Source organism: Rhinatrema bivittatum, chromosome 8, assembly GCF_901001135.1.
Source record: "Rhinatrema bivittatum chromosome 8, aRhiBiv1.1, whole genome shotgun sequence".
Classification (NCBI taxonomy): Eukaryota; Metazoa; Chordata; class Amphibia; order Gymnophiona; family Rhinatrematidae; genus Rhinatrema; species Rhinatrema bivittatum.
In genome coordinates this window covers 188,300,686-188,327,393 of record NC_042622.1, presented here as the reverse complement: position 1 = coordinate 188,327,393, position 26,708 = coordinate 188,300,686, and the positions used below count along the sequence as shown (strand labels likewise).

General features: G+C 45.1%; 1 protein-coding gene across 1 annotated transcript in view; it reads left to right on the top strand.

Moving 5' to 3' along the window:
* Window positions 1–7,215: 7,215 nt before the first annotated feature.
* The window catches only part of CASTOR2 (cytosolic arginine sensor for mTORC1 subunit 2), a 223,095-nt gene continuing 203,602 nt past the window's right edge, over window positions 7,216–26,708 (top strand). The window contains exon 1 of the mRNA XM_029613087.1: window positions 7,216–7,647. Coding sequence (XP_029468947.1) covers window positions 7,535–7,647 — 113 coding nt within the window. The 5' untranslated portion in view covers window positions 7,216–7,534. The remainder of the gene's footprint in view (window positions 7,648–26,708) is intronic.

The following is a 26,708-nucleotide window of genomic DNA, read 5'->3' as shown; positions in this document are numbered from 1 at the left end:
ACCCAAGAGAGGATTTTTATCTTGTATAGGTCAAAACACTAAGGAATGTGCAAAGCATCCAGGTAAATAAAATATTGTACAATATTGTCACCACTTTGAGACTGACTTAGTATTTGAGATTCCTTTAGTCATGCGAATAATCACAGACACTCTTAGTAACTCATCTGTTTATTTGCAGGCATGTCACAGCTCCAGCTGGATGAAGGCCAGCAGACAACAAACATTCAAATTCTCAGAGATTTCCAAGAATACAGAGCCTTTTCTCTTCTCTTTACTCTTGCACCTAATGGTAAGTCCTCTGGTAAAGCCTTGCAAAAGCCTCCCAGAGATCACTAAGCACCAATAGAACCCCACTGGCTAGACTGCCATAGTAACATAGCATTTATTTATTTATTTATTTATTTATTTATTTATTTATTTAAGGCTTTTATATACCGACATTAGTGTGCAAACATCATACCGGTTTACATTATAACTAAAAAGGAAGGAAAGTACAATGAACAGGGGTATGGGGAGGGGACAAAGCATAAAGCTGCAGAAGGAGATAATGCAGAGGATGCAGAAACAGTAACGGTAGTGAACTTTTTACAATATGGAGTAAATTATATACACTTATATACAAGGGCCAAAGATCAAATCGTGTGCGTCATGGGGTTAGGGGCGTGGGTGCAAGTTTGTGTCAAGCGGTGTAGGAACTGCAGAGAAAAAAGGTCTAATCGGGGTAGGCTATTCGGAAGAGCCAGGTCTTTAGTTTCTTTCTAAACTTAGTGTAAGATGATTCAAGTCTAAGGGGGGTTGGAAGGGAGTTCCAATGCTTGGGGCCTGCGATAGAGATTGCTCTATCCCTTGTGGAAGAGAGGTGGACATAGTAATAATGACGGCTGAAATAGACCAGCATGAGTTATCCATCTACTTAGAGATTTTAGTCGGTCGGTAAGCATACACATTCCTATACTCAGTCTGACTATAGCTCCACCTCCATGTCTTTTACCTGCATTTTCAACTCCTTTTTCCACCGCTGCCTTCCATATCAATCCCAAGCATGCCAAGAATATGTGAAAGTACTAGCCTCCATCACCTTCTACCGGTAGGGCTATTTTATCTTCCTTTTTGATGCTTATAAAGCCAACACTAAATCCAAATCCCAGGGCCCCTTCCACGTCTTATTACCAAGGTTTCTATGAATCCACATAGCTTCCAAAACTGATAAAGCCATTGACCAAAACATCCACTGAAGTGCGGGTTTTAATCATGGCCACTCCAATGCCTACTTTTAAGGCCTTTGTGGTCATGACACTTCTGATAGGGTTGTAATCACCGTTCTGTGCAAGTTACCCCCTTGGTCCGCGGAGCCATTAGGTCATGCTTCCGCTATCCCTACTAAGCCTCTTACACATGCAGTGACAGATCACGTCACTGGAATCTTTTATAGGTGCAACTGCCAGATGGAGGCAGGGCCGGATGAAGATATGCCGAGGTCCTAAGCTATGTCAAGTTAGGAGGCCCCATAGCATTACCAAAACAAAAATGTGAAACTTGAGATTTAGTAAAAAAAGATTTTTTAGCTTTAGAGGCCTCTCATAATCTGAGGCCCTAAACTGTAGTTTAGGAAGCTTATGCCTAAATCCAGCACTGGCAGGAGAAAGTCAGGGAAATGAAGGATAAACCCTCCCAACCTATACCCCCATGAAAACCAGCAAATATGTGATGGAAATATTGTGTTTATTCAAGATTATCCTGCGCACATTTGGCTAATAAATCAACATATTATATATAGATGATCAGATAAAATCATTTCACAGAGACCTTATGAGTTGCTCAAGTTTTGATCCTAAGTCATAATGCAAATGGCAAGATATACCTTTTATTAGCCAGGAGATCCTGGTCGACCAATCATTCTCCTAGCATAGAAGGAGGGAAAGAATCATGGCGTTCACCAGAAGCAAATATTTTGCTTATCTGATGATTACATTAACTGAGATAATTGGAAGAGGGAGATGTTCCCTGAAGCGGGCGTTTGAGAAAATGACAGCAGATCCAGATTATATGGCCCATCCAGACTGCCCATTCTTGATGTTGGATCTGAATCGCAAGGCCCATCCAGGCTGCCCATTCTTGATTGCAGTTCTGGATCACAAGGCCCATCCAGGCTGCCCATTCTTGATTGCAGTTCTGGATCACAAGGCCCATCCAGTCTGCCCATTCTTGATTGCAGTTCTGGATCACAAGGCCCATCCAGGCTGCCCATTCTTGATTGTAGTTCTGGATCACAAGGCCCATCCAGTCTGCCCATTCTTGATTGCAGTTCTGGATCACAAGGCCCATCCAGGCTGCCTATTCTTGATTGCAGTTCTGGATCACAAGGCCCATCCAGGCCACCCATTCTTGATGCAGTACCATAAAGCCTTCCCAATATTTGGGAAGAAAAATAATTACTTCCAAAGTTTAGATAAATTTGAATTTCTATATGCATTCTCGTGTTTTAGTAAATCATAATAATCGGGTCTCCTTTTTTTCAAGGGAATGATTTTGCGGGTCAATTGCTTCCATCTCTTTTGGAGAGGTTGAGGGAGGGAGGGAGGAAGGAAAGGCCTTCAAGCTGAAGTTACTAGAAGCACCAGTTATCCCTAGATCTAAATAAAAGATCAGTGAGTATGACCTTCTGGATTCTCTTTGTGGAAATTACCAAGTGTCACTGCTTGCTCTAGGGGAAGATATGATTACCAATAGAGAAGTCAATGACAGCCATGTGAATGCTCTCCAGAAAAAATGTTTTCTAGAGAAAAGAGTAGCATACTTTCATCTCCTATTGGAATAAGGCATTTACTTATTTATTTTATTGATTTATATTCCGCCTTTCAGCCACTTCAAAGCGGATTAAATCCAGATAGTTGTCTTTTCTCTGATTCTTTATTTCTCAAGCCAGACAAGCATAGACAAGACGACGCACAGAAATGCTTCCATTGTCAACCAGAACAGAGCATAGCAACACTGCAGAGCTTTTCCAATGCTGAATGATATTTGGGAATGTCACCTTGTATAGAATATGTCCGTTTCTTATTTTGGGCTGTCTCAACAAGTTGGGGCCACCAGATTGCTATGAAGAGGCGTGTAGGAGACCGAGCGGTGTTTTCCAGGCTGGAGGCATAAAACTCACTGACTCCAGCCTTTTCGAATGTAGATACATCTTTTTTTCAAGTTCACAGCACTTCAAGAATATAATGACTGGCCTACCTTTGCAGTACACTCCCCACGCCCTGGGATCTGGGTCAGCATACCTCTCCTGGAGAGGCAGGACCTCCTGAACACAGCTGGCTTTACCCTCTTATTTTGCCCCAGCTGGTCCCGCCCTCGGGATTCTCCCCTGCCCCAGCAGGGTCCCACCTACAGGGGTCTCTCCTTCTGTGGGATTTAAGGTGGACCAGGCAGGTCCTACCCACACAACAAGGGGAAAAACAGGGTCACTCCAATCCAAGGAACAGTTGGCAATCATTGCATTAATAAATTCATGCATAACTGGATTCTGGCCAGATCTGGAGTATTGGGTCTACCCATGCAAGTGACATTTTCCCAGCTGATTTGGGGTTGAGACTAGTAGGGAGGAAACTGCTCAGCAAGTCAAATATATCCACAGTGCTGGGAATCTAATATAATAAAGAGGAAAGTTGCCCCGCGCCTGCATTGTCAGTATGCAAATTAGGCTCCACTCCTCCCTCCCTGTATTCTCCAGCTCCGCCCCTCTCTCTCTGTATGGAACTTGAGCCCGCCCTGGAAGTGAAGCATTGGTGGCAGTGGACAACATATTTACTCTTTCTTACCTGCCCGCCCGTCCCATAAGAGACAAGAGACACATTGGTGGCATTGGACAGTGCAATCTACCCTCCCCCTCCCCGGACTCCCTCATTCATTGGCTCTTATCAGCCAAAGAGGCAGCGGAAGAGGATGGCGGTCTTGCAGTACCTTGCCAGGGCCTGATTGGTGCACTTTCAACTACGTAGTTCAAAACACAACAACCATACTCCAACAGGGGAGGAGGGAAGATGCGCCAGGGACTCTGCGAGGCCATCCTCCTTCTCATCCTCCTCCTCCTGTGTGGCTGACAGGAGCTGTGAAGGGATTCGGGCGGGGGTTAGTGTTAGGGAGAGAGTGAACCAGGGATCGCAGGGTAAGGGAAGAGAATGAACTGCCCAGGGATCGGAGTGGGGAGTGAGCGAATGAACTGGGGACTGGGGGGAATGAACTGGGGTAAGTGAGGGTTTCCTGGCTTGGGGGGAGGTAGCAAACCGAGGTGGCTGGGGGGTAGAGAACCAGGGTGAATAAGGGGTGTGGGAGACGGAGTAAAGCATGGGGAGGGAGGGGGTTAACCAGGGTGAGCAAGGGGTTTGTTGGAATGGAGAGGAAACCAGGATAAGTTAGAGGATCGGGTGGGAGGAGGAAGGGAAAGGAGAGTGAGGGGATCAATGGGGCTTTGGAAGGGGGGGGGGATGGAAGTGGAGGTGTGATTCTACTACCACGCATCTCAATTACGCTCTTCCTCCACAGTATTTTACCATCCTTGGACGGGTTTTTACTACCAGTTTGAAAATAAAAGAAACAAACAGGACTGGTATCAGTCTGCATTATTACATTTCTGTCTTATCATCGCTAGACGTGCAACAAGGGTTCCTTTAACAGAGATTTATGAGCTGTATATGACTGGTGAGATAAAATTGTACTGACATGGGAAACCTACATTTTTGGAGATATCCTGTGTGTGTGTGTGTGGGAGGATGGGAGGGAGATAAAGGGGTTGTGGGGGGGCAGGGACTTATTTGTGTGCGGTGAAATATCATTTTCTTATGCCAGGGACGGTAAGCCCAGCGCTCTCTCAGCGTCCCCCAGCACCCAAATTATTGCTGCTGCCTTGGAGGTGAGAGAGGGAGGGATGTAAAAGTGAGGGTGAGACAGGGAAATCCTAAACTTGTCAGAAGCTGCAGTGAAATTCTTTGATTCCAGTGGAGTCTTCTTTAAAATAAAATAAAAAAAAAAAGAAGAAATTCTTGAGCCTTTTCTTCCTGAGTAAAACACTTCTGGTTATCACCTGGTTAGATTCTCCCATAAAAGTCCGCTCTGCATCCACTTTTTCACATCTTTCAACTTTAGCTGTATTTTAGAAGACATAGATTTAGGGGCCTGTGCGCTAAGCATTTTTCCCCATAGACCCGAACTGGGAAACCCCCTTTTAGTATATCAGGCCTTTAGTCACCCATGGCATAGTTTGCAAAGATTTTAGCAGTTTCCATAGGTATAACTATATGGCTGCAAGTCTGAAGAGAAAAGAAATGTCCCGTCCCCCCCCCCGCTTTGAAACAGCAGAAAGATTTAAGAATCACAACTCCGGGCCAATACCACCCCTCATGGAGAGCAATGGCGTCAGTGTGGTTAGTAAGTGGGCACCTTACATTCCGTCCCTGCTCTAGCTCTCACTCTAACACCATGGTTCACAACTCTTTTCTGAATTCTGGATCAACCTCAGTGTGGCCTCAAAATTAGGAAGAAAACCAAAATTTCTACCAGTTGTGACTTTTTTTTTTGTTTCGCCTTTCCGCTGTGTCGAGCAGAGAACGTAAACTAGAAACGTCTATGACTGACGAACAGAGGTAGAGCTGGCGATTTTGCTTTTAGTTTAAATGGAATAAATTGCCTGCAGTCAGATTATCCGGTTCTTTCCCACCAAACTACTCCCCCCCCCCCCCCCCGTGACCCCCACCGATCAGCACCTGTCGTGAAAGCCCCACTGGATCAGCATGGACCCGAGCCTTCCAAGAGTGAAAAAAACTGCTGATATGACTGATGAAACAGGAATTAATAAGTATTTTAAGAAAAATAAAAGCCAGAAAATAAGGGAAGGAAAGCAGGGGAAAACTTTTTTTTCTCATTCCAATAGCTAGAAAGAATGGCTTATAATTTTCAATCTTTATGGGCTATCGTGCTACTCCAAGCAGATAAATTCACTTAAAAATAGATTTTGTGATAAATAAGAAAAGGCAGGACCTGAAACTTCTGAGAGGGAAGGGATTTCAGATTATGGCCTCCTATAGAGGAGAGGTTTCTATTTATTTATGTATTTAATGTTCCCTGTAGAAGGAGATGATTAGGCTTTCCACCTCACTCAAGGTCAATCAAGCAGGCTGAGCCAGGCCTAGTTTGCCCCATTGCATATGTGTGTGTGGTCCTCACCCCTCCTGAATTTCCCCCTATTGCTTAATAACATGTTTGGCTCTTTATTGAGGCAGTGGGCAAGCCTGTCGGGTCTGTGCAGGACAAGTGAGATATACCCACTCTAAAATCCACACGTCATGGAGTCACACCTCGAGTAAGAGGATGCAACCCTCAGTAGCCCCCTTGACAGGGTTATGGCCTCTCTCTCCCCCCCCATGTTTTCTCTCCCCTTTCATTTGGTTTATGTTTTATATCAGACTGCCTATAAACTGCTTATCATTTTGATTTACGGTTACATATACCCAGTTCATTTTCAGCTCAGACTGGCAATCTATTTTGTTTTTATTTCTCGCTTTAAAAGATAAGACTAAGCTTTGTTTGTGATAATGATTACTGCTCGCCGAGGTATGGTGCATTACTGGCCTCTATTAGATCTGATTTTCCCTCAGACCCATTTCAAGGTGTTGGTGAACGTGGCAAGGGGGCTGTGGCAGCCGCCGCTGATTTTTACCATCAGTTCCCTTGAGAAAATCAGAACTGCAAATCCAAGCATGCAGTGGGGCAAAACCAAGTCACGATCAGCCTGTTCAGTTGACTAGGGGTGAGATGGCAACCCTGGGATTACTGTGTTGGACATGGTTACCAGAAGACTGCAGGACCTACGCCAGTTGATATTTCTGTCCCACAGTACCTAAGGTCCCCTACGGCCCATTTCCCTAAGAAAATTAAAAGAAGCCCCCCCCCCCCCCCCCCCAAAAAAAAGCAACACTGGCTCAGTCTATTCCTGACGATCAGGAGTGATCTGCCCACCCTAGCCCTGACGCTCAGTCTTGACTTTTCTCGATCAGAAGAAAAACAAGCTCGCTGACAAAGGAAAACGAGTAAGCAACATGTAGTTCACGCATGGAACACTAGATGGCGATTAGGGGGCTCCCGGGGTGGAGCCTGGGTTGTTGTTGGAGGTTATTAATTTTCCCTACCAGAAAGACTACATTTCCCGGCGTCCGCCAGCGCTTCCGCGCATGCTCATTGCGCCGCTCTTTGAGTGGCAAGTTGTTTGTTACACTGAAGCACCAGCTGCTTTTTGCACTCTGGAGCCTCCGCTGCTTCTGAGCCTTCCCCAATTCCCGGAGCTTCAAGACCCTGCCGCTTCCTTATTTTATTGTTAGTATTGTTATTATTTTTTATTCTCGTTTTAAAGATCCATGGCTGATCCCTCTTAACTTTCAGCCTCCCCTCCCCCGTCGGAGACCCTTAAAGCGGCAGAATTACATTTACAATAACAATAATTAAACCTAAAAATAGATGAACTACAAATGAGAAAAAGGAAAAGATGGAACTGCACATCCTAGAGCACAGGTTAAAGGTGGCGAGCATAGCCAAGGAAAACGTCCAGTTCTTCACCTATGGATTAATCAAACTTGCATTTTTGTCATCCAAGACGAGGTAAGTGGAAAAAAAAGCAGAGTGGAAAAACACCCGATCGTCGGATGTCCCCTGGTGTCAGTTTCACTGCTTGATTGGGTTGCAGAAGCCGGCAAAGGATCTTTAAAAAAAAACAAAAAACCACCCTCGAACATAATTAAAAACAACACAACCCACCCCAACTTCATTGCATGTATTTATGTACGTTATTGCCTGCCCTGCCTGCAGTGCTATTTCTTTGTTTAACTCTTTCAAACCTTGGAGTGGAGGAGCAGATCTGCTTCTCTGATGAACGAATGAATGAATGAATGAAACAAAACAGGTGACGGAATTGGGTAGAGAAAGAAAAAAAGAAAATACCCCAAGAGAAAGCAGAAAAAAAAAATTCGCTCGGTGCGAACAAAGAGCCGTGAGAGCAGGAGTAGGAGCCCGAGAAGCAGCTCTAAGGGAAAATCCCACTCGTGTTTTCACGGGGAAAAAAAAAAGAAGATTGCTTGTTTTTCTTCCTGATGCTTACACCCCATTGTTTTATGGTGTCAGATTTTTTTTTATGGCCCCATTAACAAAATTCCAAAACAGAATACATACTTATTATCCTGTAGGGGGAGGGGGCAGGATAGCATATTTTTCTGTTTGGTTCAAAAAATGTTTTGCTGGGGGCTGTTAAAAAAAAAAAAGGAGGGGATGGGGATTTGAGAACTCAAGGTGGTATTTTGCCAGTTTGTGCACTTTATTGGTTCTTGTCTGTAATGCACAGTCGTGTAATCCTCTCTTTCCTAGGTCTCTCTGCCCAGCGATGCACTTCACTTTTCATTCTATTTCCATCGTGCATTGTCTCGCTGCAAGGAGAAAGGAATGCCTAGAAAAGATTTACTGCAAAGCAAACGTCTCGATACCATGCAAATATTAGAGTGCAATAATAGCCCCCTTTCGGAACAAAGGCTAGATTAGAATGAAGGACGGCACTGCACCCAGGGTCCTTTATCTCGCAGGCAAACTTCAGGCATTGTGAGGTTACTCTGATTTGTGTCGTCCCAGCGCCTCAGCCGTGCCATTGTTTGCAGGGTAATTTATACGAGCCCCCTTGTTTACTTGGCCTGTGATTACTGGGAGCGATGCTAGGGGGGGACAGAACTCGGGTTTTTTTCTGCGCCCTCCGCCTGGAACGAGAGGACCCTGCTGTACCAAAGTGTCGGCTGCTTTATTTATTTATTTTTTTGCTTTCTTCTGTTTTTAGATTACTGTTGACCGGGGTCAGCGCTTCCTGCTGGCTAGGATGCCGAAATTGCAAGTGGCCTGCATTTATAGGAACAGGGTTTTTTTTTAAAAGACAGCGGCACTCCTTCTGCTCTGCTGCTTTAGGCTATCCTTCTCCACGGGCAGTGAATATTCATAGGCTTCCCATGTGTCCGGGAAATCGCAGGAAAGTTACGTAAATCATGGCTTTGCTCGGTTTTGGAGACGAGGAATAAGGGTCATTTAGCTGTGTGTGTGTGGTGTGTGTTGGGGGGGTTGCTGTGCATATTTCAGATGCAAAGGTCTTCCTTTTCCAGCGCACCTACCAGTGCCTGGTCCTGGGGGAGAGAGTTTGCAATTCCTGCTTTAGATCTTCTTTCCCTCTGCTTTAACAGGAAACATAAGACCAGAAGTGGCAGAGCATTTCAGAAAGAAAACAGGAGTAACTCAACCCGCTCCAATCCCCTGTGCTTTAGACTGTACATTGCCTCTTTGACACCCCTGCCTGCCAATATGGCCTCACAGAAACTTAACTTCTTTAGTGGGAATTATAAAGTAAAAGTTTGATTCCTTGTTTCTGGAAACTGGTATCACATTTGCCACACAGCCTCTTACCACTTGGACCAAATCCAGAATATATATTTTGTTCAGTTTTCTGTAAGATGATCCATGCGGTTCTGTACACCACTTAGCCCAATTTATTTGATATATGTGGTTTATATTGGGGTTTTTTTTTGTTTTTAATAAATAGCAGGGCTATCCTAGGGGAGGGGGGTGATGAGTGGAAGGGGCATGGATCATAGCAACTGCCCCAGGCCCTGTGGTTGGGGTAGCCCCACGCATATTGTTTCGCTGGCCGCAGGATAAGGCAGCTTCAGCCGCTCAGTGGCCCGTGCGGAAGGGGAGGCGGTGTCAGTGTAGTTGGACTCTTGGGGGGTCATCGGCTGCAGACATGGTGGTTGGGGGGCATTGTCATTGGTGGGGGGGGGGGGGAAGGAATAGGAGCGAGTGCTTAATGGGATCGAATCTGGGGAGGGAGAGAATGGTGATCAGGCCTGGAGGAGGGGGGAGGAGAGAGTGAGAGATTTGCAGACACCCTCCACTCTTCTGTTAATCTAGTCTTTGGGGGGGGTGGTGACAGACTGAGAGAAGGAGATGCACCTGGGCAGGACGAGGAGGGGATTCTAGGTAGAGTGTCAGACAGTCTGGACAGGACCCCTCTTCTCTTCAGTTTTAGAGGGGGGCCCCCTCCATCATCCCACTCTTTAATCTCAGGGGGACCCTGTTCCAGCTGATTCACCTTGCCCACTGCAGTGCCTTAGGGTCAGCCCTGCTGCCCAACAGAGGTAGGTGTACCGGGGAATTTGATACAGTGTGCTGACAGCATAATTATCTTGCCTGCCTGGAACCATAGCTTAATATCAAATCCAAAAAGTGTTTCAGGATTTAAAAGTTGACATAAAATCACCCACCTGTTGTGTTGAAACATTTATTGGGGTTCCCAGCAGAAGTGCAAAACTACTGCAGATCAGATTTGAAGATATATGCAGCCAGTCAGCTTGTCTGACTTTTTAAAAAATTTTTTTATTATTATTATTCTTATAGTGAGCTCAAATGTTTGTTCACAAAAGTTTTCCTAGGTGATAAAGACTAGCCTGAGTGGGTCTGTGAGATGGTATTGAATTTTAATGGGCTATCAGATAATCACTGGCCCTTCTTTTTTTTTTTTTTTCCAGAAAGTTCCCAGAGGTTATACAATTAGCACATTTTACTTTTCTGTACAAGATTATTTCTACAAAGCAGTATGTGTCAAGAAGTGTCCAGTGTGCCACATAACCAGTACTGGTGACCACAGTCGCCTATTTACCCCAGGGCAAACCTTTCCTCGTTACCCTGGCACTGTGCCATGCCCCTGCTTTACAGGGACCATGCTCACAGGTAGGAGGACAGTTTCCACATCACTAATTCCTGGCTTCTCTCCTGAGTTTGCCAATGGCATCAAACTGTAATGATAGCTTTTTGTCATGTGAAATTCCTGTTTACTAGAAACTAGGCTGAGACTGCCAAAATAACCAGCAAGGCTGGCAAAATCCCAGGTGCAAGATTGCCCAGGTGGCTAACATTTGGCAGAAGAGGAGCTGTTGCCACCATCAGTGGGAGAGGAGAGGATCTGGGCCTAGGCAGGTGAGGAGGCACTGCCTCGATCAGCTGGCGGAAGAGCAGCTGCCATGGGATGGCCACCCAGGAGGCAAGGATAGAGTGGCTAGGGAGAGAGGCTGATTTGGAAAGTTGAGTTAAACAAAAAGAAAAGAACATTTTAAAGAAAAGGTCTAAAGAATTTAGTTATTTATTTATTTTACAAATTTGAGTTATGCCCAAGCTCTCCTAAAGTGTTTTCAACCCTTGGTCTCCAGTATTTTTGGTGTTCTTCCTTACATGAGGCTCAACAAATATTTCTGAGAGAATAGGTTGCAGCTGTGAAGAGACAATGCCAGTGCTATTCGCTGACCGTCCAGCAGGTGTCACCGTCATAGGTGCTCTTGGCTTAGTTGTGCTCCAGCTGGGCACTTAGGGGGTAATTTTCAAAGGAGTTACGTGCATAAATGTAACTACTATTGTAGCAATTTTCAAAAGCCATTTACTCACGTAAAGTGCACTTATGCGAATAAATCCTATGGACGATTCAATGGCATATATTGTAGCAATTTTCAAAAGCCCATTTACTCGAGTAAAGTGCATTTACATGCGTAAAACCCAGTTTTACGCATGTAAATGCTTTTTAAAATCAGACCCTTAGGGTGAAGAACCTTTTGCCAATGTCTGTGCAGAGCCCCGAGACTAGCTATATCATTGAAGAGGTTTGATGGGGAAAATCAAGAATGAAAACTAAAATATCGTCACACACTACAGATCTAGCAAATCTTGGGCTGTATATATGAGTTTATTTTGTTAGCCAGCTATCATTCAAGGTCTGGGGCATTGCTTTTTTTTTTTTTTTTTTTTGCTGTTAAACCTCTGTCGGAACCATAAGGACCAGCACCATGTAGAAACAGTTGGAGGCTTTGGGCAGCGATCAGTGGGTATTTACAAAAAGCCGTGAAGGAAAAGGGAAATAAAACATAGAGAAAACTACACAAAAGAGCTTTGACAAAAGGGAACATGCTTCTCCATGTACTTTGTAAACAAGCAGAAGTTTGGGTTATTTTGGGAGAGGAGGAATAAAGCGGTCATGTTATTCCACATAAGCTATCGCATGGTCTGATGCGAATGTTTGTTCTTCTCTGGGATTAGGTTCCCCCTTCTTTATGCCTATTTGCTCATGAATGGATTTTTCTTTCCAAGGCTCTTTAGTTTGATGGGGGGGGGGGGGGAGTGGGAAGGGAGGTGGTCCAGTACTTTTTTTTAGTAAACACTTCCCCTCCCCAATCCTCTGCTTTTTACAGATTTCCTCCTCTGAGTTCATGTTTCAGATGTTTGTTATTTGCCAGTTCTGTTGGGTCTGAGGGGAGACAGCTGCGACTCACCAACGCCCCGTGCTTTTTAAACTCATGATGCCAAGAATACTGTGTTTTGTTGGTGCCTTTTTGTTACAAGGTTTAGCATTACAAGATAGTTGCCCAGGGACGGTCTGAGACCATCTTGGTTTTGCCCCACTGCATCTAAGGACTTAATATTTCCAAAAAAAAAAAAAAGCAGGATTGCAAGCCAGGGCTGGAGATTTTTCTGCTATATCCCTGTTTTGAGGGGGCATTACTCAGATTTCACACACAGACGGGCTCTGTTGATTCCAAAGGCAGCAGATTCTTTATTCTCCTTGTTTACCCAGTTACAGAAAAACCGCTTAATAGTCAGTGCCCCCTAGCCTTCAGGTCTTTTCCAAAGGACAGCATGGATTGGTCGGCTCTCCTGGCAACAGAGGTCTCGCTGAAGACCTGGCCAGGACAAGGAGCAGGATTTCATCTCAAAACTTTGTAATTTCCCAGGCAGATTCATGGGCTCCTAAAGTTTCCATGTTGGTGCTCAGGCTTGAAGTGGGGTGCTCTGGTACGCTGTCCCGGCATTCCTCCTCTCCCTCTTCAGACTGGTGAGAGGAGGAGGAGGAGAAATTTCTGGTGGCCAGAAGAATTCCTCTTGTCTGCCGAAGAAAGCCCTGCAGACTGTGTTACTGCTAGGTACACCTTTCTCCCTGTGGAGCGCATGCCTGCCTTCCCATAATTTTAAACTTGTTGGGGGCCAAAAGCTTCTGCTGACTCGGGGCTTGTGCAGTTAAAACCATGAGATGGCCAGAGCGTGCCTGGCAGGGAGAAAGGTGTCTGTGGACATCCCATGCACTGCTCTCTCCTCCGCCTTCCATACATCTCCTCAGGCTGCTGCAGGAATGGACCTTAGGCATCATAAGAACAAGGAGTGCATGCTGTCACCTTTTGTACGTGCTGATGGCGTTCCAACTCTGTTTCTGTAGTGGTAAGAGGAGATGAAGAGGAATGTGATGGGGGGTTGGGAAGGTGATGGAGGAAAGTGTAAGAAGATGAGCACTTTGGCAGGAGAGAGAGAGAGTGGGGGTGAAAATCACTGAGGAATGGTGCAGTAGGCTGGAGAGAAGCATCATGGAAAAGAGGCAGCGGAGGTGTGGTGAGGAAGGAGAGAAGCACCCTGGGATCAGTTTCAGAGAGACAAGGAGGAACATGGGGAGAGATGGATAAGAGAGGTAGGGAGGTTTTCAGTTTGCATCTTGCTGACTCGGAGATGGTCACCTTGGATCCTTAGGTGCTGCAAACAGGGCTGGCTGTCAGGATTTCCATGATGAGTATTTTCTGAGATCATTTGCATACATTAGATCGAAGCAGCAGGTTCATTTGCATAATTTTGCTGCCCTGAGCACCAGACCTACCTGTAACACTAAAACACTAGAGTTTGCCAACCTTTCCTGGTTCCTAAGTATCCCTTCATCTTGGAATTTCTAAGATTTCTTTCAGGTCTGCTACAAGCCGCAGACACCATTGGCCAAAACCAGAGGCAATAATGGGATGGATGAATTAATGCAATGTTATTTACCACAAGAACTAAGGATAGCATAACACATTATAAATGTTTAAATATTGCAAATAGGGTGTTCTAATACAGAGGTGCACAACTCTGCTCCTAGAAGCTTGTAAGCTACTTTTAATATCAGTGTATCTGTAATAAATATTCATTACATGTGCATGTGTCTGGTTTAATAGCTAAGTTAATTTGTGTATTGCAATTACCTTAAAAAACCAGACCCTGTCAGTGGCCCTTGTAGGTTGGCATCCTTGGTCTTCTAGCAGTTCTTCCTTGCCTCAGCCCCTTTCTATGTGAGAGGGGATATGATAGAAGTCTTTAAAATCATGAGGGGTCTAGAACGGGTAAATGTGAATCGGTTATTTACTGTTTCGGATAAATGAAGGACTAGGGGGCACTCCATGAAGTTAGCAAGTAGCATATTTAAAACTAATCAGAGAAAATTCTTTTTCACTCAACGCACAATTAAGCTCTGGAATTTGTTGCCAGAGGATGTGGTTAGTGCAGTTAGTGTAGCTGGGTTTAAAAAAGGTTTGGGTGAGTTCTTGGAAGTGAAGTCCATTACCTGCTATTAATCAAGTTGACTTATGGAATAGCCACTGCTATTACTGACATTAGTAGCATGGGATCAACTTAGTGTTTGGGTACTTGCCAGGTACTTGTAGTCTGGATTGGCCACTGTTGGAAACAGGATGCTGGGCTTGATGGACCCTTGGTCTGACCCAGTATGGCAATTTCTTATGCTCTTAAGAGGCACTGGAGGTAGCCGAGCAATGCTGTGTGATCATTCGACACCGAAGAGGCTGCATGTACTCACTTTTTTTTTTCTTCTTTTCAAAAAAAAATGTTATGATTCTAAATCTCACTGGATGTTCTTTTGAAGGACATTGCATAGGGAGCTCATGGTCCTGTGTTTTGTAGGACAATCCTACATGTTTGTTTAGATTTAGGAAATGGCCGGTTTACTCCATTCTGTCAAAATAAATCAACCAGCAAGATATATTTTCTCTCCGTCTCACCCTGTGCCCCAAAATATCCTTGTGATATTCTCTCTTACATTTACATTGAAATAAATTGGGGAATAACTCCTAGAGTGATGGGCTGCTGGTACCCACAGGGCAGGAAAATTAAACCAGGTTCCTCCAATCCTATAGGATGTTTAATGTCCAAAGATATATACAGAATGGGGGTAGGTACTGACAAAGAGTTCCCTGGTCTCTGAGGAAGGAGTTTTTCAAAAGAGCAGCTGCCATGGATTGGCCACCCAGGAAGCGAGGATGGAGTGGATGGGGAGAGAAGCTGGTTTGGAAAGCAGGTTTTTGTTAGTGCTTGGATACCCCCATCTTTCATTGAACATGTCTTAAAGATTGGATGGGTTCTCGGTCGTTTCCTCTCTAGGGAGGAGGGGGAGGCATCGGTAAGCTTGAGCCTGATCCTCCCGTAGCCACCCAAAGGTCGGCCTTGCAAAGCAGGTCAAGAAGTGGTGCAGGAATTCATCAGGAGATGGGGCTTAACCCAGCCAGAAAACAAAACCAATACCGTTTTTAAAAGCCAGAACTAAAAAGCGTAACCAAATCTTTATTTAAAAAGACAAAAACAAGTTGGTGGTTTCAACGTTGGGTGAAGTGCCAACTGTGGTTAATGGCCTTGGTCATTGATATGCCTTCTCAACAGTACTAGGCCTCGTCCTACCAAGTTTTACTGTACTAGCTTTGGTAACTTGAGCTCTGCCTTCAGTTTGTGGTTGGCCATAGCACATAGTTACAACATGCTCTGTACTGCATCATTCCAATTTATCCTCTAAGCCACTGTAGTTGAGAAGAACTGAAGAGTCAGTTCAAACTGTTGAATTTTGCCTTTTCGTTCTTCATAGATTTTTCTGTTGTAATTTGCTGCAGCTGGAAGGAGACTGCCTTTAGAGCCATTTAATTGAGACAGAGTTAGCAGGAGCTGATTTTTTTTTTTTTAATATCGCTTAGTTTGATTTTTAATTAGAAAAGATGGTTTGATCATAATAAATTTTAAACTGAGATGACGATTGACAAATTTTGTCCGTTTATAGTCTTATCATGTCTCAGTGGCCCAGTGTTTTTTTTTTCTTTTTAATTTTTACAGAATTTAAATTACAACATTAAGATAACTGTGATACAAGTGTGAAGGGGCCTTAAAATCAGGTCCCAGTCACTAAAATTTATCTTATGGTAAATGTTAAGGGACTATAGAAGATATATTCCTCTCTTAATTAACAAATCCAAATATAATTAATGAAAAAAAATGTTCTAGATTTAACAAATTATTTTCTTCACTGAAATCCCAATCACTTTATATATGTTTTTTGTTTGTACTTCACGGACCATCATAACACCCCACGGTAAGCAAGCATTGCTACTCCAATTTTTACTGCTATGGGGTCATCCTTAATCATTGATCCAAAAACAATCCTTAAATTTGAATTTTCTAATTTTTTCGTATTTTCATATCTTTTTTTTCTCTTAAAAGTCAAGACACTTTCTTATAGGTATTTAAATTTGAGGTATTTCTTTTCGACGAATGTTCAAAGTCCGAGCCCAGAGTTTAGTCCGACATGATCACTGTTATGGTTATTGATGTTTGGGTGGATCTTTGGACACTGTGGCAGCTGACCACGCCCACAGGGGGCAGTCCCGTGAGGGACAGGCTAGACTCTGGACACACAAACACAGATTTGAATCTTTATTTGAACAGTTTGGGAAACCACCAGAGGTGGCAGTAGTGAGTAGTAGAAGTTGAGCCTGGCTGGGCAAGTATCCCACAGGACGCTGGAACAGCGAATCCTCTGCTTGGCTGTGCTGTAGTGGAAAAAGACTGAGAGTTATGAGTACACAGTGAGAAACATACAGAGTCCCAGGTAGAATAGGAGAAGGTCTGAGACAGGGAGAGCAGGCCCTCGAGGAGCGAGTACCTGATCCCTTAGAGCAGAGATATGCAGTGGTATTATACTCACACAGCGATTCCACTAGACGAGGGGTCTGGCACTGGAACAGAGGGTAGGCCCTCGGAGCGAGTACCTGGTTCCAGGGAAGCAGTACTGTGGAATAGATGATAGTTGTATTCACAGATGGAAACTATAAGTGAAGTCTTCCAAGTAGAAAGGGTTGTAGATACAGGCAGCAACTCAGGGAACGTGGGCCCTTGAGGAGCGAGTACCGGTTTCCTGATAGCACCTGAAAGAAGCAGAAGGAGGCCCCCGAGGAGCGGGTACCCCGTTAGCAATAAGAGTTCCAGATAACACTGGAACTACTGACAGAGTAGCTTCGGTGCGGAGAGCAAATCCCATCCGTAGAGTTCTGGGGTTGCTAACTCGATTAGCTAGCAAAAGTTGTAGGCATAAATATCCGGGCAGCGTGACATCATCTCAGGGGGACGCTCTGAGGTTCACGCCAACGAGGAAATAAAGATGAGGGCGGCGTGCGCGCACGCGCCCTATGGTACCTTGGAGGACCATGGCGGGAAGCAGCACCAAAGCCAGTCCGGGGATGCCGGCGAGGTTGGCAGACAGACGCCGCAGCAGCCAGTAGTCCGAGGTGATCGGCAGGAGCCGCAAGAAGATTGAGGTAGGCGGGGTAAAGCCGTCGTAGACAGATGGTTGCAACAATCACGATTCGCATTCCGCTTCATCAGGAACGTCTCTGGTATCGACAATATCAACAATTCTGTATTAGGGATTGTTCTCCTTCATAATTTCATGGTTTTTTTCTTCCCGTGAGTGTTTGACTGTGCTCTCATGGCAGGAGAATTCCAGAGCCATGAGAGCACAGTCAAACGCTCACGGGAGGAAAAAAAAGTGAAATTATGAAGGAGAACAATCCCTAATACAGAATTGTTGATATTGTCGATACCAGAGACTTTCCTGATGAAGCGGAATGCGAAACGTGATCATGTCGGCCTAAACTCTGGGCTCGGACATTGAACATCTGTCAAAAAGGGAAGTACCTCAAATTTAAATAGCTATAAGAAAGTGTCTTGTCTTTTAAGAGAAAAAAGATATGAAAATACGAAAAAATTAGAAAATTCAAATTTATGGATTGTTTTTGGACCAATGATTAAAGATGACCCCCATAGCGGTAAAAGTTGGAGTAGCAATGCTCGCTTACCGTGGGGTGTTATGATGGTCCGTGAAGTACAAACAAAAAACATTTATAAAGTGATTGGGATTTCGGTGAAGAAAATAACTTGTTAAACCTAGAACATTTTTTGTTAGTGTCGTCTTCATTAATTAAATGTTAAGGGACGCCATTTAACCTCAACGTTTGGGTTATGGTAATAAATCATTGTGTGAAAGGGTTTATTAAGGAGATTTGATGTATTTCTATAATGAAGTATTATGAGGGAGAGCCATGAGTGGGAGCTTCCTTTGGGTCAATATCAGTTGGTGCTCGGTGCAGGAAAGCATCTTTGTAGGGGTTTTTTTGAGTCCTGCTGCAGAGCTGTGAGAGTTGAGAGAGGAGCTCCACAGCAACTGAGAGGGCAGCGGTCCATCCAGTACAGCAAGGTCAAGGCAACGAAGGCATGGGAGGCCAGAAAACGATTACTGGGCTCCTGGGTGGTGTCCAGTGACAGCCCAGGAGGGTTGTGGGCCACAGCAACCTTGCGGACACCCTGTGAGAAAAAGTGGGTGAACTGTGCTCATGGGACTGTGATCGAAAAGAATTCGTGGGGATATGTGAGTACCAAAAACTCATCCTTATTTGGAGGAAAAATGTTTTGTTGTTGCTCTGGATGTTGCAGTTAATCTGTGCTGTAAAAGCCTGTGAATCCCGATAAATCCAGTGAATTTTAATATTGTTTAACTCTGACTGCCGGAAATCTCAGAAATGTTTTGTTTTTGCTGACTATACCCTCCTGTGCAAGGTGTGGCAGCTGCCGCCGCCTCCTCCTAGGCCCCTAGCTCAGTCCTCCTCTTTCTAGGCCCCTAGCTCAGTTGGCATGAGCCTTTACTGGGGCTGCAGTATCATGAGCCTTCCTTCTTAGCTACTTGGGAATGGTGTCTCCATTTTTAACCCTCTCTCCCCCCCCCCCCCCCCCCCCCCCCCCCCCATCTAGCCAAGCTGCGGGCCGTGGCTCCCTCCTGAACCCCTACATATGGCGCCTGAGTCTGGTCAGTAAGGTGCCCTGGTGGTGCAATGTTTGGGACTCCTTGCTGCCTTTGTAGCATTCCCAGCCCCAACCAGCTCTAGGAGCAGAAGTTAGCTTTGGGAATTACAAAGGGAAAACTCAAGTCAGAAAAAAAGCACCAAGAACAAAATGAGGCCCGCTGACACTGTCTGGAGTGCTGTTCAACACTTTACATGGTGTTCATCCTGCTGCCGATGTCAACTTTTATCTGCCTAGTCTTATCTTATTTTTGTAGGTGAATTATGATTTTGTGAGTTTGCTATGAGTGTGTGTTTGAATTAGCGTTAAAACCAGAGGAGCTCTACTAACTAGTTCAGAGAGTCCCGACTTTTGATGAAACCCCACAAAAGCTGTGTTACATTCCTCAGCTGAAGCTACTTATTTCTGTAGCGCCAACCGATGTGCACAGCGCTTGTATTCGTAGTAGCGCGCCTCATGCCACTGGAGGGCGCTTTGTACAGAGTCTTGTATCCTTCTGTGCATTTATTGGCTGCACCAACAGAAACGAAATCCGTCATACCAGGTAGTTCTTGTGGAAAAATCTCGTCAAGGCTTTCTCTCCCCCCCCCCCCCCCCCCCCCCCATGAATTCTTCATGAGTTAAAGTTCATATTGTGCTTGCAACATTTCCACCAGATTAGTGACCTCGGAAGATTGCCGTGCTCTTCCACGCTTGCCCACTGAGAGAAATGCATTAGTAATAACAAAGTGACCTTCAGTGCAATACAATAGGCACTTGATGATGTACTCTCTGTAATAAGATTAGGGAGTTTGGTATTAAACCTACGAAATGTAATATTACAAGTGCTACATTTACAGAGGAAAAAACAGCGCTTGCCAGCTGACCTTCATCTTTGCGAATGTGTTCTCGGTGCAAAACAAGATGGAGAGGTTACCCCTGAAATGCCAGGGGTGATTTTATTTCACTTCTATATATTTATTTATTTATTTTTGTGATGCGTGGCCACAGAGTGAAACATCTAGGAGCAAAGTTTTGCATTCTGACTTGGAAAACTGGGGAATTTGCTTTATAGTTGACAAATGGGATTGTTTAATTGCCATTTGAATCTGGCATGTTCCTAATATATGTGGTTTCAGCTGATCGCAGGTCTTCAGCTTGGCATGGAATCTCCTTCCTGCCCCACATGCCGAACTGACTCGGGATGGCTGGTTCAGTCTAGTGCTGCCAAGCTGCAGTCATTTCCTGACTGTCGGGAGGTGCTGGACCTTCCTGGGCTCAGGCTGAATCCCATGTCTGTGTGTGCTCTGCAGCCCAGACAAGAGTTAGAAGATGAGACCTAGCCTAGAATCTCACTGTGACATGAAGTCAGTTTGGCAGCCTGGCATTACCACGATTGCCGGCTCTTACTTCTGGAGATTTTAGCCCGGGAAGTTAAGTTTATGTTCCTCCCTTGCTGCCTTAGGCCTCTGATCCACACAATTCCTGACCCACCTGCGGGGCTGAGTATTGGGGTGCAAGTTGACCCACCACACTTTCCCTTGTGATGCAAAAACAAGAGACCTGGGCCGGCTCTGCGGGATGTTCGGTGCTGTTGCGCAAATCATTTTTTGCACGCTTGCTCTGAATTTAACCAGCTTGAGGCCTTCTCAACTGACAGAGCCAGATTTGTCTGTAGCATTATTTTTCCTCATGGGCAAGCGAATACTAGTAAATCTTGAATCGCCCAGCTCTTGGGGTGGGACCTTTTAATTTCCTAATGTTTGTTTTCCTCTCTACCTATTAATTTAAAATCTATAAGTACTTTAGGCTGGTTTTAATGTACTTTTGGGGCCCGATTCCTCAGCGTCTTGAACTGTAATCGCAGAGTGGGGGAGAAGGCCGTGGTGAATCAGCGCCTTCAGATAATCCTGGTTATGTAGTCATAGGCCGAGTAAAACCTATGCTCTGCAATGACGTTATCTTGAATAAAGTTCTTAAAAACCCCTTGGGGCTGTAATAGGACTCCTTCGGACCAATCAGTAAATCAGTAATAGAGAATTATTGGCTTGGGTGTGCAGTGTCTGTGATATGTGGCCTAGAAAAGTGTTTTAGAAACTTAGGCACCAGGAAAGAAAATGAGAAACTTTATAGATTTGTAAAATCCTCCCCACCCCCCTCTTTTTTTGGGGAGGGGGGGGGACGGACTTTTTTTTTCCTTAATTTTTCTTTTGCTCTCCCTTTTTCACGTCCAGGTTTTCCCCCCACTCTCATCCTCGGCCTTTCTCTCCCACTTCCTCCCTTCTGCAGCCTGGGTTGTCGCTGATTTCTTCAGTCAGGCTCCAGGCCACCACCGTTGCTCCCCCAGTCCCGGCAGCCAACCGCTGCTTTAACTGGCCCGGTTCCTCTTGCCAGCCCCGGGCTGCCCCTCCTCACCCTGGCCTGTCTTGTCAGGCATCAACTTTTAGGTGACCTGGTGCCTGGGCTCTTCCAGCCCTGTCTAAGAGGACCAAGACAGCTGCAGGTCATAAGGGAGGTGCTGAGCCAGTCCCCGGTTTTACTCTTTTTGCAAATTATGGGCTTTACTGTTCTAATTTTCTGTAAGAAACGCAGGGAAAAAGAAAACAGGATGGGCTCAGCCTGCCTCTCTTCACCTGGAGCTGGCTGGGCCTGGAAGTGATATTACACAAATTCAGAATCAAATTGAAGGCAGCTCTGAACGCTGATAGGATTCTGGGTTTCGGAGGGCCTTCTCTCCACCACAAAACTCGGAGCTGTCGGCCTATGAGTTGGATAATAGAGCCCCCTGCACGCCCACCCCCCAATTCAAGTCATTTTATTTTTAAATGTGTATATATATTCTGGTCCAACATCTGACATTTAACTGTTCTTTCTCACCGGCCCCGAGTTTTTCTCCTTATTTTGTAGCTCGGCCATTGAAGTGGCGGCCCTTATCTGGGCCACCGATCCCGGTTCCCTCCAGAACCAGCTGTGCTTGAATCCTAAGCCCAGGCAGCCGGTGTCGCATCTGAGCGGTGGCCGAGTTCCCCCTTCCCCGCTGAGGAGTCTGCGATTCAGGCCTTCGCAGCCAGCCCCGGTGGCAACGGGGAGAAGAAAGGGGGGGGTGTGGGGGGTGGGAGGAGGGGCACGGGAATTGGACCCGAGTGGCTCTTGCTCCTGAGCCACTGGTCTGGGCCGGCCCGACACGCAACTCTTCTGAAAGAAAAGGGTTTCAAGAGAGCATTTTGGCTGGTTGCATCGAAATTCTGCTTTCACAGATAAACCCTCATCAAGCTTTTAAGTCAACGGGAAACGCACAGCTTTCATGGTAAAGAGGAAATGGCGTTGACAGATCTGATCTGATGTCCCGTGTACTGAGAGCGTATACGGTATTGAAAAAGGAAAAAAAGTAAATTGAATGAGTCGGAGAGGCAGAAGGTGGAGAGTACATGGGGGTGTGCAATTTAATTTTAATCAATGGAATCCTCCCCAAGGTTAGGCCTTCACCATGTCAGTGGTTCCCAAATCTATCCTGGAGGATCCCCCAGCCATTCAGATTTTCAGGATATCCAGTGCATGAGAGACATTTGCAAGCATTGTCTCCATTGTACGTAAATCTATCTCGTGCGTATTCGCCGTGGATATCCTTGCCCCTGTGGGCGGCTCTTCCATGTTTATCCTTTCTGAGGCAGTTGAAGCCATGCTCCAGTACAGGAAGTTAAATCTGTAAGGAAGCAAAGCAGAATCACTTTTTTCTTTTTTTTTATTGGCGCAAACTAAAAAAAAAAAAAAAAGAAAGGAGATTGAGGAAGAAGACCAGCACGAGAGGTGGTGTCGCAGAGAGCCTAAGAGTAGGCAGGATGCCATTTTGAGATATGAAGTTGTAGAGTGCTGGTTCATGGCTTTTTTTTTTTTTTTTTTTTTTAAATGCCATTTCTGTGAACTGTTAAAATGTGGTCACCGCAATAAAACCACCAGAGGGGAAGTTCAGTTTTTTTATTTTTATACAAATAAAAAAAAAAAAAAAGAGATTCTAAATATATCAGTCTGCCTGAAATGATTTAGCTTTGCTTGCACTGACTCGTCATTCACCAGTGGCTGCTCTGATTAAACTCCATTTTAATATTTATTCTTTTTCCTTTTAAAAGGATTCTGTGGTGTTGTTTTTTTCAGTTTAGAAGTTGCTCTCAGGGTGTGAGACATGGACCCTGGAGTTACTGCACCAGTGATCAGTGCTCTAAATGATTATTATTATATATATATATTTTATTTATTTATTTATTTTTTTTAAACTATGTTTCTTTATGGTGCTGGTGGCTTTGCTCGTGCACTACATGCCTCTGAGGGATCTTGCTCAGCTTTGGCCAGTTTGGAGAGACTTGATACCATGGAAAGAAGAAAACTATTGGAAGCAGAGAACCAGATGTTGGCGGAGGTCCATTAAGACACATGCGGTCTGCCCCCTTTTTTTCAGTACCCTAGACCAAGCGTGGCTCTCTGGTTTCCTTTCAGTTTGTCGCAGTTAAGAAAGCTCCTGGATCACCCCAGGATCCCCTTGAATTCTGTCACTGTTTTGCCTCCCTCGCCTTCCCTGGCAGGCCCTTCTGTGCACCCACCACCCTTTCTGTAAAGAAATCTTGTCCGATGTTACTCCAGAGACCGCCGCCTTGTCGCTTCTGCTTTGGTGACCTCTTGTCACTCAGAACTTCCTTTGCATTGAGAAAGGTTTGCCTTGTGCATAATTTAGACCTAGAAGGTATCTGAATGTTTCTAGCGTATTTTCTCTTTCTCTCCTTTGTTGTAGGGCTTTACAAAGGAATTAAATGATTCCTCCAGAGGTGATTCACCAGGGTCGAAGTGCACTCACCGTATACTTTTGCCTGGGGGCATGGTGGTGGGGTGGGGTGGGAATTGAATTTGAGTCTTCTGCCCAGTCGCGTGCAGCACTTGCTCCTGAGCCGGCCCGACACGTAACTCTTCTGAAGGAAAAGGGTTTCAAGAGAGCATTTTGGCTGGTTGCATCGACATTCTGCTTTCACGGATAAACACCCGGCAAACTCCTAAGTCAAAAGCCAACAGGAAACATACAACTCTCACGTTAAAGAGGAACTGGTGTTGGCAGATCTGATTGGACAAGGTCAGGACTGCTCTATGTGCCGTTTAATGGGCGCGCTCAAAAATTGCGTTTTTTGTCTTGGGGGGGGGGAGGGTAAATGTTGAGTGAATTTCTCCACTGGCAAATGCATGCCCCGCCTTAACGCACCCCGACGCAGCTCTTACCCCCCCCCCCCCCCCCCCATTTTCACGCTGCTGCAGAGGACAACAACTCTATCTTGCTGTCCTTGCTGTCCTCGCCCCATTCCCCTCTTCCTCTCCCTCATTTCCCTCCCCCCCCCCCCCCGGCTCCTCTCTCACCCCCACACGCTTCTCCTTTCCCTTCCTCCCCAACCCCCTTGCAGGCTTCTCGCTCTCCTTCCAGGTCTTGGACCCTCTCTACTAATGATCTCCCCCCACTCCCCCGGCTGAAGATGCTCCTGCATCTGGGCTCCGAACCAGAGATGACTTCTGCCATCTCCCCCCTCCTAGGCTCGCCAGGCGAGAGAAGGCACTTGCCCCGGGTGAGCAGGCAAGTGCACTTTTGAACTCTTGGGTATACATATTTAGGTCCTTAAGTCTGATGGCATAGGGATTTTGGTGCAGACACACTGAGGACTATATTCAGACAAATCCAGATAGCAAAGTTAGTCGGATAAATTATCTGGCTAACCTTGGAGGTGTATTTATTTTTATTTATTTATTTAACAGCTTTTATATACCGTGGTTAAGTTGGACCATCACAACGGTTTACAGTTCACACACTGTGACATGATAACATAAATATTAATAATTGGATAATAAAATCCTAAATAAAATATTAATAATCAAAAATTTAGTTGTGCAGCTCTTCTGTTGAATATAGCCAGCTATTTTAAAGTTAGCTGGCTAACTTTAGGACAGATCTTTGGCCCAACCTGAGTTAGCCATTTAACCAGCTAACTCAACTCCTCCCAGTTACCCCCGGAATGCCCCTAACTTATCCGGCTCAATTCTAGCCACCTAACTTATTAGCTGGTTAGAATTTGGTCCGAGTTAGCTGTCTAAATGCTTTTGAATATGGATCTCACTGTTTTAATAGCACTTTTCTGGTGGCAGTTCTGTGTGTGTGTGTGAGGTGGGAAAGTTTGAAGTAAGTGCCGTCAGGATAGGAGGGAGAGCAGCTTAGTCGAAGATCGGGCCTGTTGATAACTCTCTTGAAACTGTCATATTGCCGAATGTTCCCGGTTAGCTTCCACTGATTCAGGTGACTGTCGCCTCTTGATTGCTGAGCAACGGGTGACACGGTGTCACCACACACATATGCGAATGGCTTTTTGCCATTTGTGCACTTCTTCTTTTTAATTGTGTGGGGGTTTTTGCACCTGTACCAAACTTACTTTTTCAATTAAAGAAAGATGGGTGCCACTAAGCTATCTTCTAATTAAACACATGGATGGTAACTTTTAAACGGGCACAGGGGCGCGCACGTGTGTGCTTTTGGCCCTGCATCTAGAGACGCGGCCATTTTATAACATATGCGCGCAAGTCATAAAAGAGCCTGGCCACGTGCGTATGTGTACGCAATTTTAAGTGGATGCCCATCTGTGCGCTCAAATGCTGTTTCTACCGTACAAATGGGGGAATTTTAAAAGGCATGCGTGCCAAAGCCATTACCAGTTTTACCAGTTGGTTCCCAATTCGCCCAGGTAAGGAATAGGATTTCCAAACCCTTGAAATTTAATAGCCTCCCTTCTCCCGTTAGCCCCGACCTTTTAAAACCCCTCCGATCTGCCTGTTTATCTTTCTTTTATAACTTGCGCATCATCCATAGCAGAAATAAAGTTACGCAGCAGGGGATCCCGGCACACTCTCTCTTATCCATCCAGCAAGTGTTTACACACTAATTTCAATGTGAAATCCAGGCATATACTACCCATGCTCTGCCCAGACCATGCCCATGCTCCGCCCCTTTTGTGGTTTCATTTGCATGCGTAGCGGTAAGAATGCGCGCACTCAGGTGGCTTTTAAAATCCGCTCATTATGCATCGGCCCAACTTGTGCACTTATCTCCCGGTTTTGACGCGCACCAGGTTTTTAAAATTTTCCTAAAAGGGAATGAAAGTTTTTGGTAGATGAAAAATACTATGTATCTATGTATCTGTACATATAGATGTACAGATACATAGATACACACACATACACACAGATGTGTGTATGTGTGTGTGTTTTGTGTGCAAGTTAATGCATTAGATTGCCCTATATTTAAAAAAAAAAATAATCTTGATGCTGAATACGTCCATTCTTTCGCTTTTTGGTTTTGTAAACTTTTAAAAAAAATAGAAAAAGCAAGGAAACCTCAGAACAAATAGAGATTCGCTGAAGCAAGTCTTGCCAAGATGGACGATCATCTCCATGTCCTCAAACAAACCTGAGTCAGTCCTAGTTTTGGAACCTGATTCCTCCGATGGCGAAGTTCCCTGAAAAAATCCAAAACAGTGTTTGGGCTGGGGGAAACGGTACTGATCTCTCTTTCTTGAGACATCAGGGCCAGATGCTTGCCCATTGACCAGCACGTACACTTCAGTGCCTGTGGCAAGAGTTGGTCCCAGAGGAGGACAACAGGTGGGCCAAAGAGC